This window comes from Zeus faber, assembly GCF_960531495.2.
Source record: "Zeus faber genome assembly, chromosome: 11".
Taxonomy (NCBI): domain Eukaryota; kingdom Metazoa; phylum Chordata; class Actinopteri; order Zeiformes; family Zeidae; genus Zeus; species Zeus faber.
Genome location: NC_137205.1, coordinates 5879387 through 5892490, shown reverse-complemented (window position 1 = coordinate 5892490; position 13104 = coordinate 5879387). Strand labels below are relative to the sequence as shown.

Below are 13104 nucleotides of genomic sequence, written 5' to 3'. Positions count from 1 at the left end.
CTCCCTTGGATGTGATGCATTTCATTTGAAATGATTCGTTTTTTGTTTTTAATTCAACCCATTTTGGAACCAGGTTGTGTTCCCATTGGAATCCACAATCTATTTTGCAAGGGAGACCAAGGTGGCAACAGACGGTGGGAAACATAATACAGAACAATGACTTGTCATGCTGAGCTGTGGTTCGCAGACTCTTTCTAGTTTGGCTCGTTCCCATGACTCCCAGGTGCGCCAGTGTTGGCACAGCACCGAATCTTATGGCGTCCGTAGTAGCCAGAACACGAGTAGTAGCTCCAGTCGCTAATTTCAATCTGGTCTATCATGGGCATCATGTATTCAGGAAAGTCTACATACAGCCCCTCCACTGTGCACATGATGTTACAGTAGGAGCCTGAAGCTTGGAGCTTGAAGAGAGCTGTCCCAGCAGGCTGACAGCTGAATTGCAACCAGCTTCGAGTCAGTTTCCAGCCAACTACCAGGCAGCTCCCAACCAGCTGGAATTACCCCTCCCTCTCATGTGTTCTGACAGGGTGTGTTTAATTTAAACTGTAAACATGCCCATTCATTCAAATGCAGTTTGTCACCATGAGATTGCGCTAACTTCACAAAAACACAATCACATTTCAGAAAGAGATTTTTTGTGGGCCTGATATATTGTCTTCTGAAACCTGACCAGAGCTCGTCTTTCAAATATCAATTGTTTTTTGTCATATGAGTGAGAACAGGTCTTGATGCTTTATTTTAATCTACATGTTGCACAGCATTTTAATTTCAAAATAGGAGCTGTTTTTTCAATTACATTTTTTAATAGCTTTAAATAGCTTTGTCATGAGAGCACTCAAACTAGGTCTATGTAATTATAGTTTCAAGTTTATTGTCAAATACTTGATAACAATGAAAGCATCATTACCAGTAATGACATTCTTAGTCTCAGAGCCAACTCAACTTTACATACAGTAATAAGTAAAATAACTGCATAGTAGTGATTAAAATACAAACGTATTTAAAAACTGAAATTAAAGAGTATTTAAAAACAGTATTTGAAAAATCTAAAATGCAAAGGAGTAGTGTAGTATAGGTAATATAAAAGTATTGAATTAAAAGAAAGACAAAATAAAATGCAGACAATAATGACAGTGAGTCAACTTGATAGTGGACACCTTAAGTATTTGTGGGTCACAACTATGCAGTGTCATACTGAATGGCAAGATAGACGATGTACCACTAAGAGGTAAGACAAAACAGGTAAGCAATGCAATACCTGATAGATTAAAGTGACTAGTGGTAGATGATGTAAACAGCAGTTTTCCTTCTTTTTGAAGTGGCCAAGTGTGTGGATTTATAGGTTCTAGGCTTTGGCTTTTTGATTTCAAAATGAGAGTCTTTGAATTATCAAATTTTTATTTTACTTAAAACAATTAATGAATATATCACAACAAATGTATGTATTTGAGCCTCTCTCTCGGAGAAACAGTCCCCATCAGAACACCACTCCCCATTCAATAGATTGATTTTCCACATTTCTAAAAACAACAATGGCACAATAAACTGTTAAAATCAATAAATAAAAGTCAATAGAATAAAATTAAAAACAAGAATATAATAATAATTCGTACAACCGTTAAAGACACTAAACAGTGTATGGATCCTTCTATACACTCAATATTGTTTGACTGTTAATACAGTTTAAACTCCATGGTTTACTTCACAGATTAGTTGCCAACTATTAAATAAATTGCCAACTATTAATTAAGAATTATTAAGTATAAGTCCTGTATGGAAGTAAACTGAATATTGGATTCCCCCTCTACAGGGAGGGGGCCATTGGGAGGGTGGGAATTTTCACCTCTCAGTGAAAAAGGGATTGATTGCTCCATTGGAATGTGGACATTTTCATCAATTGGTCTGCGTTTGCATATGTATGGGTAAGACCTGTTGGGTGACACAATGATCGGCCATTAAGTGCAAACAAAGAAATAGCCCAAGGCTTCATCTGTAGCCTGCTTCAGTAGTCATTTACATCACCGAAAGTTCCTCTTGTGCCGTTAGTCCCTGCTTGTGAGTAGGAGTGAAATAAATTGCTCAAAACGGAACTCTAAGAACAACCATCGTTCCTACAATAGTTCCTGTAGTGTGGACACAATAAAAGGGACGGTTCCTCCAAAAAGTCCTGAGAACTATGAAATAGCTTTTGGGTGGGATGGTAGCTTAGGAGGTAGAGCTGGTGGTCTAGTGATCTAAAGGTTGCTGGTTCGATCCCAGGCTCCTCCTGCTAGCATGCTGTAGTGTCCTTGAGCAAGACACTTAACCCCTAATTGCTCCTGATGGCTGCGTCCGTCGGTGTTTGCTTAATGAAATAGGTTCCTGCGGTGCGAAAACCCACAATATGGTGAGTTTTGCTATACATTAAGTATTGTGATTAAATTTGTTGCAATATTTCACAATTATTTCAAGTAAAATAAAATGATATCGAAAATATCTAGTTTCTTCTGTACCATGATCCCCGGTCCATTTGTATGGCTTTTAGAAATAAACTTTGATTGTTTGAGCTGCACAGTGCCACAGGTTCCTGATAAGATAGGATGGGATTGATGAATCCCAATGAAAAATGAATAAATCCACAGCACCGAACCAAATAGAGGTGCGCTAAGCCCATGCCTGTCAACATTGGGATTTGAAAATTAGGGGGAGTAACTGCCAAAGTGTCCCTGTTACACATGGTTACACACTGTGTTTTCATTAGTTTCATTCAATTAAATACATCTCCAATAATAAAACAAAACAAAACACTGATTCATTCATTTTTTCAAACCATTCGTTCTTTAAAATCTGAGATGTATATATGAATTTTATTAGAATCAATATATACATATCTACATAGTGTGTGTATATATATATATATATATATATATATATATATATATATATATATATATATATACATAGGCCTACCATGTCCATAATTGACCATGGCACATAACATTTTTCACATCCGGGCCCTTTAATCACGAGGGGATATATGCCGCCCCCCTCTTGTTCGTCATCGGCATGGTGCCTTCTGTGTAGCCCTCCTCTGTCCCTCTCCCACTCTGTCTGCTGTTCTTGCTGCCATGTTTCGGTTGTGTCTATGTCTCTCTCTTTTCCGTTTTTTCCTTCAATACTGTGGGACCTTAGTGGGCTGTTCAACTGCAGATGCAGTGTTTCCCCTTCTTCTTCTTGTTTCCAAGTGCTGTCTGGGCCTCTGCGTTATTCTCCTGTGGGTGTCGCTTTGGATGTGGATGTCTTCCCATGTTGGTCTTAGAGCTCTGTTGTCATAGCTTCGATGCTTTTCTCCACTCTTGACAACAGTCTCTCAAGCTCGTATTCTGTCTGTGAGGTCTGGTTGATCCTCCATTGTCTGTTGGATGGGGGTTGGGGAACTTCTATTGTTGGGTGACATGACAATCCAGGCTGGGCCCATCTTTCTGCTGTCAGTGTCTTGTTTCTTCCCTGATCCTGGGGGGTTACATAACCCTCTGAACTGTTCCCCTTTAGCGTGCTTGCATAGTCCAGTCTGTCGTTAAACTTGGCTTTGGATTCTCCCTCTGCTGCTCTGCGTTGGTAGTGCTGTCGGTCTTTGGTGTCCTGTTTTTGTGTTTTCTTTTTGGTCTTTGTCCTCCTCCCTGAGTGTTAGGGCAAAGTCTCCCTGTAACTTGCCTCTTATTTCTTGTCTGCTGTCCTAGCTAAGGCCTAGTGGGTACTGTCGTATTCTTAATGTGTTTTTATCATGCGGGTAAGGTGGCGGGTCAGTCTATTAAGGGTGATCTGTGGGGTGGGGCCTCTGACCTTCTTCTATTTCTTTCCCCTTTCTTTTGTCTCCTTTCCCTGGCTCCTTACTATCCTCCATCATTATCTTATGTATTGCTCTCACTGTCTGTTGGTGATTGCCTCCCTTTTGTCCAAACCAATCTAGCACTTACCTTTCTTTTGCTCTTTTCCCTACCCTCTTGTCACCGGTGTCTTTGGCTTTATGATGTTTTATGTTAGCCCCCATCTCGTTACAACACACCATGTTAAAAGTGCCCTCTTTTGGCCACTGTGGGTTTCTGCCATGCCATTTTTTCATGCAGTTTTGAATTCTTTTTTTGTGATCCAGATTGCGCCTTATGATAATCTCCACTGGGAACCCTTTTCCCCTGCCGTCTGCCGACTCCCTTTACTCCTCCCTTGGCCAGCCTCCATATAACCTTGTCGTGCACTGCTTGCTTGAGACCTTGGTATTTCTGCTTCTAGTTCCTTTGTTCTAATTAGTACAATTATTTTCACTGCGGTGACTTCGGCTTTGAATTTATTCCCTCCCATGGGGTTGTATTCTAACCTTACTGGCCCGTGTCCTTCGGGAGAAGACTTTGTTGTCACTAAAATGTTTTTCGTCCATTAACTATCATTTATCTTTCAACTTTCTAAGTTAGACAGCCACTCTGATTTAGGAATGATCTCATGTATGCAGACCTTTTATTGATACTTTTTCCAACTATCTAGTGTGGGATGGTGCTCACAATCCCCCTTTTTCCTCAGTAGCCAATGCTGCGAATGCTGCAAATGCTGCAGAGCTGTGATTCACAGTATGAACAATGTTAATCCAAATAATGCCAGATATCCTTTCACACCTACTGTATGTTGGTTGTTCTAATTATCTGTGTGTTACTCCTGACACTCCACCCACTCCAAGTGGTTCATATATAGTCTTTTAGCTAAATCACAGAAACAGAATGTATTTTACTGTTATAATAGCGATATTTACAAGCACTTATTTACACTTTTCTTGGCCAAGTGTTGCACCCTAGGGCTCTCTAGCGACACACGTGATTGCCTATCCTTTAGGCAATTCTTAGACTCAATCAACTCCCTGTCCGTTCAGTTCTCTCCTTCACTTGAGATGAAGAGTGGTATCCACAGTAGTTTTGCCGGCTTAAGTTCTTCTTGAACTTTATCATCTACCTGTCTGGCTTTCTTTCTGGATGCACTTCCTCAACACTAGAAAGATACTGTAAATGTAATTACTTTGTGACGACCCCCCTGACAAGCTGTTTGTTTATCCACATCTGGGCTTTGCTCAGTCTCAGAGAAATTATAACATACATGCTCTTTTCTCTTACTAGACCTGGGAATCTTATACTTCATAACAAACTCCTATACACCACTCTGCTTTGAATAAACACAATAAGTTTACCAAAAGATTTAATCAAATACACAAACCTTTTCTCTCAGTGCTGTAACTGCAACATACGTACTACGGACGTGCTGTTTTTGCACATTTCCCTATGATTCTTCTGTACTATGTGGTGGTTAGTGTTAGCCGAACCAATCCTCCAGCATACACAAGACAAACCACAAACCAACAGATTATAGCAACATTCAACAGAGGATCACGCATACTTTCCACACCATGTTTTTTTTCATAACACACTTGCGCAGAGATTATTCATATCAGCCTCTGTTTGAGTTCATTTTTCTGATTCAATTTATAATTACAGTAATCTTTAAACTAGGTCAATATTTTAGGTTAATTGGAGAAGAGACTTTCCAATATCTGCAACCTGGGTGGAGTCCTGCACTCAAACAAAAACCGAATTTGCAGAAGTAAAAAGGCTCTGCTTACCTTGAATTTTGGTGGCCAGTTTTGACTCTGAGGTGCAGGCTGGTCCCCCACAGGCCTCTTTCTTGGTTTTCATTCTCTCCTGGCTTGGCTTGCCAATTGTTGTGACCAAGAAGGTCCAGACTGGGCCAGTAAAAAGTCTGGATCTCTAGACGACTCTTCTATCTGTTCTGGCTTAGAAAACTGGGAAGAAAATACACTGGAACTGAGCAGAGTCTGATGCAAAAACGTTGTTTGTGTATCTGAGAGTCAAGTACAGCAAAAAACAGTGAGTGGGGCTCTGGAGCCTGACTGAAGAACTGTACTTTTGGTCCTCCTTATATACCAAAGATGTTCCCTCCTCCTAGTTCTTGCCCTGCCACTTTCAGTGCAAGGAACCAATCACAGTCTTGTTTCAAGGGAGTTTTTTCATGGTTCCTGGAATACTCATGTCATGTTTCAACATGGGCATGTTCCTCTGTATTACTAGTGTCTTGCCTGGGCATGTATGGGCATGTTTCTGCAGGAGAGTAAGTTCTTCTAATCTTTATGTGACTCCAGTATTTTGGGGATTTGTGACCCTACATTTTTTAAGGTTTTTTAATTCATACAACTTGAATATGTTTGGCTTAGTACAACATGGAATCTGATTTCTTTTCATGTGGGGGTTGATAATTTACCACAACATCTGAAGCAATCCTTAAACAAAATTTGAATCCACAAAAAATCCATTCCAATTCATTAGTTCTACACAGAATACTACCTCCAGCAGAACAAGCTTCACTCTGAAAGTAAGGACTACTTGTAATGATGAAAGGTTCAACAATAGCAAGTCCTTTCGTTTCAAGTAAACTTTCTGGAAACTATTAACTACCAAGCTGCTGTATCGCAATCTGAAATGCCGAACAAATCTGTGTTGTTGAGCAGTAGGGAAGGTAATCTGTGTGAGGCATGTTTATTTGAGGAGTTTTTAGTGACGAGTCAACTGACCTTCCATTAAACACAGAATTGCTTTCTCTCTCCACTGGCACACAGATACCTCTTATATATATATATATTTACAACAATCCTCTCAAAAAGCTATGGGATTACCTTTAGACATGCACACTATTGGTTATGCTTTATTTTATGACCCCCCTCCAGGTCTCTCCATGGTACCGCATCAAGAAGGAGCTGATGAACAAGAAGCCGCGCTGGTGCCGAGAGCACGAGGACTGGGCCCTGTACATCTTCTCTCCAGAGAACCCGTGGGTGCCACACACACACACACACGCACGCACGCACGCACACACACACACACACACACACACACACACACACACACACACACACACACACACACACACACACACACACACACACACACACACACACACACACACACACACATACACACACACACACTGACAATTACGATGATGACCCATTCTGTATATATACTATGTATTATTATGTCTCCTTTCTTTTCTTGTTTCCTCTCTCTCCTCTTCTTTCCCTTTAGTTTTCTATTATCTTCCTCTATACCATTGCTTCCCTAATGGGTTGGTCGGGGGGAACTGAAGAGCAAGCAGAGTTTACCTTACATTTTTTCATCACTAGATAGAAGAAGTGGCTGATAACTGAATGAAAACAAGGATGTTAATGTCTACCATAATGTTATTTTAACAGATGAAATACTCCATTAAACTGATCTCTTATTCCAGGACGTTGAATATAACAATTGATGAAGGTATTTAAATGATTCTTGCCTCTCTTTCTCATGTGTGTGTGTGTGTGTGTGTGTGTGTGTGTGTGTGTGTGTGTGTGTGTGTGTGTGTGCGTGCGTGCGTGCGTGCGTGCGTGCGTGCTTGCTTGCGTGCAAATGTGCGCATGCTTGTGTTTAGGGTCCGTTTGTGGTGCCAGGGCATGATCTCTCACAAGATGTTTGACCACGTGGTTCTGGTGTTCATCTTCCTCAACTGCATCACCATCGCCCTGGAGAGACCCGACATAAAGTCGCACAGCAGGGTGAGACATATGCACACGCACGCATACACAAACATACACACATATAGACGCAGTCTCTCAAAACCAAGAACGTTGGGAAACGTTCTTGAGTTTTTTCCAGAGGAAGGAACATTGGTAGAACACCAGAGGGATTGGACCCTTGTTCTTTTGGTCACAAAGGACTGACAGCTGTGCATTTGGTGGTAGGAAGTATCATTGCCAGTTCAAGTTCAAGTTCAAGTTCCACTATCTGTGTTTCTGCATTTCCATTTTGTCAGAAGGTTGTCTTGAAACGAACCAAGCTTGCAAGCTTGTGCTGTGTGACTAAGCGTAGGGTAGCACAGACATGCTACAGTAACAGTCAGTCAAGGCTCAAATGGCAACAAGTTCAAGTTTAACTAGTCCTCCTAAATAGACGGTCAATGCTTCTATGTTTCAAACATGAAGATGTAGCTATGACTGGCCTTTTGGAGTATTTGTACTTTTAACTCTCAAAATAAGTCTCCATCCACCATTAAAAACATGTTTTTACTAAACTTACTAGGGTTTGGATGAAGAGGAGACCATCAAGCAGCCCTGTTTGCGAAAATAGGTGGAGATCGCCAGTTGCTTGAACTTGCTATCTAAACATTTGGGACATCTGGAACATCTTGGGACTTCTCAAAATCGCTTTCACAATTTATAATATAACTTTAATTGTGCAATCTTGTTTCAGTCATTAGATATTAAAAACATTTAATGGGCATTGGAGAATATGAACATATTCTCATAAGATATATACAGACACTACCAGATCCCTGTACCGTCTATTTGTACACATGCAGGCATAGTGCTGAATCACACAGAATAGGAGAACACCAGTTCACACCTGAACACAGAATATGTCGCTGTGGCCTCCGGAGGGTACTTAGACGGTATGTCAATTAGTCCTGTCCGCTTGTGCCTCCAGGAGCGAGTGTTCCTGAGCGTCTCCAATTATGTCTTCACCGTCATCTTCCTGGCAGAGATGGCTGTTAAGGTAAACACATTTCTTTATATGTGCATCTGTCTGCCAGTTTCTCTTGTCATCAGGATCTTGAAGTCAGTGTCTTTTGGGGAACTAATAGATACCAAAGACCTAAAGGTCTAAGTGAAGTAAACATCAGTCTTGATCACCTTTAAATATATGATGCTATTAGTGTTGATTTGACCTTGCCAAGCCTAAATGAAACCATCAATATTATAATATAAGGTAATGAGATTCCTTAAAATTGCCAATTCTGAGTGCCCTTGTACAGGATAGTACACTTGTAGCAAATAAAAATCATACACGCAAAGCGTTGTGTACGTACGCCAATTAAATAATTGGCGTACATACTGTAATTGGTGCCACATTTGACCACTGTATACAATATTTTCCTCATGGTGTCCAGGTCATAGCACTAGGCTTCTGCTTGGGCAAACAGAGCTACCTACAGTCCAGCTGGAATGTCCTCGATGGTCTACTAGTTTTTGTGTCCCTGGTGGACATCTTGGTCTCCATGGCCTCGACGGGGGGAAACCGCATCCTGGGCATCCTCAGGGTCCTACGTCTGCTGCGCACGCTGCGGCCTCTAAGGTAACGTGCATGTGTGTGAGCATGTGTGTGTCTGCGCTTGGGTGCTAGTGCCGCCTCAGCCCATGTCATTACACTTGACTTGATGACTTGTCGATAACCTTGAATACTCCCATTACAAAAGGATCATTGATTAGAATCCGCACCAAAGCTTCTATTCGTTTCATTAATCTCCCAGCAAAGAAATAAACAATGTCTTAATCTGCTCAAGCAGAAAAAAAACATTTCTAAACAGAAGAAAAAAGGCAAATGAGGCTAGGGCTAGAGCCCCAGCTGCCCACACACGACATCGTTGCAAGAAAGAAGCATCCACTTACTGTTGCATAAGACTGGGAGGTTTTCTAGAAGCAATTATTATAATTACCACGTTCGCTGTTGAAAGCCAGCAAAGCAAGCCATCGGGTATTTTTCCAATAAGGATTTAAAAGCAACCGTGAATTTTTCAGCTGTGTTTACAGCGTGTTGAGGGACGTACAAGGATGATTTCAGATTAAACCCACCGCAATTCATTCAAACAAAACTAAACACGTTGTGACATATAGGGCTGAAATAATCCCAACTGTTGGAAACGGTCCTTTGAGACGCCCATAGAGCAATCTTGTAAAACGGCGGGTGTGTGTCTGGACTCACTGCAGGAGAGCTAGTTGTGAATGGCTAAACCTTGATGTAGTTATGCATTATTGAGATTATTGGCTTTTTCCCAACAATAACATTTGGCAAAGCTTAATAATGCTCATTAATAAGCCATTGACAGATCATTAGTAGAAATAAATACATTATTAGTTAATGTGCGTTTGTATGTGTATTATTATATCACGTCATTTAGAAGAAGCTTTCGTCCAAAGGGAGTTCCGATAACTACATTTGCCATCAACCTTACATTAGTGGAGTCACAGTATTTACTTGCTTATTAAGATGGTTGAAGAGGTGAAGATCCTTAAGGATTAACTTAAGTCGTATCTATATAGCTGCTTTCACACATGCACTGCAACCCTGAAATTATCCAGAATTTATCCAGAGGAGCTGTATGTGTGAACACAAATGTCCGAATCATTTGGACCGGACATTACCCGGACTTTTCCCAGCCAGCACCCTAGTACAAAGTCCCCGTAACGTCAGATTGAGTGGTATATGTGAACAGAGCAGGTAATTGTCCGGAGCATTTACAGCGAGCGAGTGGGCGTGTCACGTGTTAATGACATCTCTTATCGTGCGGCAGTTATTTACCTTCATGCGGATCTTTGTGCACGGAGCGTAGCTGCTTCGTACTCCTTTCTGCCTTCCTTTATATTCCTTTCCACTCTTCCATTTATATTACTTCTAAATACATGGAGTAATCAACGCCAAAAAAGATAAGTTGGTAGCCTCGTCCGCCATCTTGGGTGTGCTATAACTCCACAGCATCATTGCATCATTGTGTCACATCCTGCCTCCTGCATGCTCTACCCGGGCACCGCCCCTCATCTTAACCAGAGTATTTCCAGGTAGTGTAAACACGTCTGACATGGACAATCTCCAGTTGTGTGCTACATGTATGAAAGGGCAACTCTGGAAAATCTATGGACCTGATTATCCAGACATTGTCCAGAGTGCATGTGTGAAAGCAGCTTATGATGATGATGATGATGATGATGATGATGGTGATGGTGATGATGATGATGATGATGATAATGATTATATTATTATTATTATTATTATTATAATAATAATAATAATTATTATTATATCAATACCTAGGTACTAATGATACTTGTACTAATGATTATAATGATAATTTAATAATTAAAAAATATATATAATTTAATATTATTATACATTTTTATTATTATTATGAATTAATAATTATTTATAATAAAAAATTATAATAATAATAATGATGATAATAAAATGCATAACGCAGGTTTCCAGAACAGTGTTTTTGTGTGGTTTCTGCAGGGTGATCAGCCGTGCCCCAGGGTTGAAGCTGGTGGTGGAGACCCTCATCACCTCTCTCAGACCCATAGGGAACATAGTCCTCATCTGCTGCGCCTTTTTCATCGTCTTTGGCATTCTGGGGGTGCAGGTAAAAAAAAAAAGCTTTAGATGAATTGTAACTTGATGTAGTGCCATCCTGAATCACTCTTTGCTGTAAATGCTGGGAATTCCAACTTTTGTCATTCCAGATATATACAGTTTGTGTGGTGTAGTCTATATACATGCTTTATGTTGATTTATTATGCGGCTCTGTGGAAGACTCACTTCTGATTGGTCAGATGCTGAAGCCTTTTAGCCACCGAGCGCACCGCAATACTAGTTATAAAACTAGGCATACTAAATATAAAATATTTTCCAATCAATATTTGGTCTCAATGTATTATTTTATTTGGTAAGGGTCCGTGTAATAAACGGGATAAGCTGCTCATTATTGCAAAATAACCCACATTTGAGTGATACAAGATCACCCTGTTAGGGGTTATTTTGCAATATTGACTGACTGGCTGCACATTATCCCTTATACTGTATGTTGTTAAGACTAAACTAGTTTATACTAGTTATTTTTTAAGGCTTATGATTGGCGATGTTCGGCTTACTTATGTTGAATGCACTCATCTACTCATGAAAAGCCCTGTGTTTTAGGGTATAAGGTAGGTACAATATTTACTGTATTAGCAGCATCAGTTTTGAATTTTAACCTCTAACTTTGATTTAATGTTGTGAAAGTACACTCCCTCAGCCACGACAATTATATTAATGAACTAAGTTATCTTGCATGTACTATCTCTCTTGTCTCTCTCTGAACCCCTGGCAGCTGTTTAAAGGGAAGTTCTATCACTGTGAGGGTCAGGACACCAGGAACATTACCAACAAGTCGGACTGCCTGCAGGCCAGCTACCGCTGGATCCGGCACAAGTACAACTTCGACAACCTGGGCCAGGTGGGGAGCGAGAAACATGAGTAACTAACATATCTGTAGCCAAAGAGATACGGGCTAGCAACTTTTTGGGAAAATTTTTGGAAACAAATTGCTAGAGCCCAGTAATTCACAGTTCCTTGATATGCCATTATAGGTAAGATAAGATGAGAAACACTTTAATAGTCCCTAGGTGGGTAATTCATTTTCAAGGAGACAAACAAACACCGTTCATGTCGGCGACGATTACCTATAAGGAATTAAATGACAGCCGGTCAGTATTAAATGTTCTGGCGGCTGTTGTGTGCGACTCTCTGCTTAGTTTACCGTGAAATAAAATCAATGTTGTTTTTTTTACATTTACCTTTACCCCAGGCTCTGATGTCACTGTTTGTGCTGTCCTGTAAAGACGGCTGGGTCAACATCATGTACGACGGATTGGACGCTGTGGGAGTCGACCAGCAGGTGCACACACACACACTCACACACAAGTATATATAAGTTTTGTGATATTGTCCGGGTGCTACTCCTTCGTAATGCTAAAATTAGGACTTAGATCGATAACAGCAAACAGCAAAGACTGTTCTAGCTTTTGAAACTGTCTTCCCTTTCTCTCCCTTCCTCTTCTCCTTTCCTATGCTCTCCTTTACTCTGCTCCCCTGTCCATTCCCCTTCACTTGACTTCCATCCCCTCTTCTTCACTCTCTCCTCTTTTCCTTCCCTTCCTCCCCCTCTCCTCCTCCCAACTCTCATCCCATACGACCCCCCTCCTCTCCTCCCCTTCTCTCCCCTCCTCCTCTCCTCCTCTACTCTCTTCCTCTCCCTTCCCCTCATTTCATCTCCTCTCCCCTCTCCTCATCGCCCCCCCTCTCCCCTCCTCTCCCCTCATCCCTTATCCCCCCATGTCCTCCCCTCCTCTTCTCTCCTGTCCCCTCACCCCCCCTCTTCTTTCCTTTCCGCACAATCCTCTCCTCTTCTCTCCTCCTCTCCCTCCCTCCCCTACTCTCCTCCTCTCACCTC

At 41.1% G+C, this 13104-nt stretch overlaps 1 protein-coding gene across 1 annotated transcript in view; it reads left to right on the top strand.

The window, feature by feature from the left end:
- cacna1ha (calcium channel, voltage-dependent, T type, alpha 1H subunit a) overlaps positions 1-13104 on the top strand; it is a gene marked incomplete at its 3' end in the record, with an annotated part of 154631 nt that overhangs the window by 110945 nt on the left and 30582 nt on the right. Inside the window, exons 19-25 of the mRNA XM_080010181.1 lie at positions 6758-6861; positions 7498-7621; positions 8550-8618; positions 9013-9197; positions 11130-11256; positions 11983-12108; positions 12460-12549. Coding sequence (XP_079866307.1) covers positions 6758-6861; positions 7498-7621; positions 8550-8618; positions 9013-9197; positions 11130-11256; positions 11983-12108; positions 12460-12549 — 825 coding nt within the window. The remainder of the gene's footprint in view (positions 1-6757; positions 6862-7497; positions 7622-8549; positions 8619-9012; positions 9198-11129; positions 11257-11982; positions 12109-12459; positions 12550-13104) is intronic.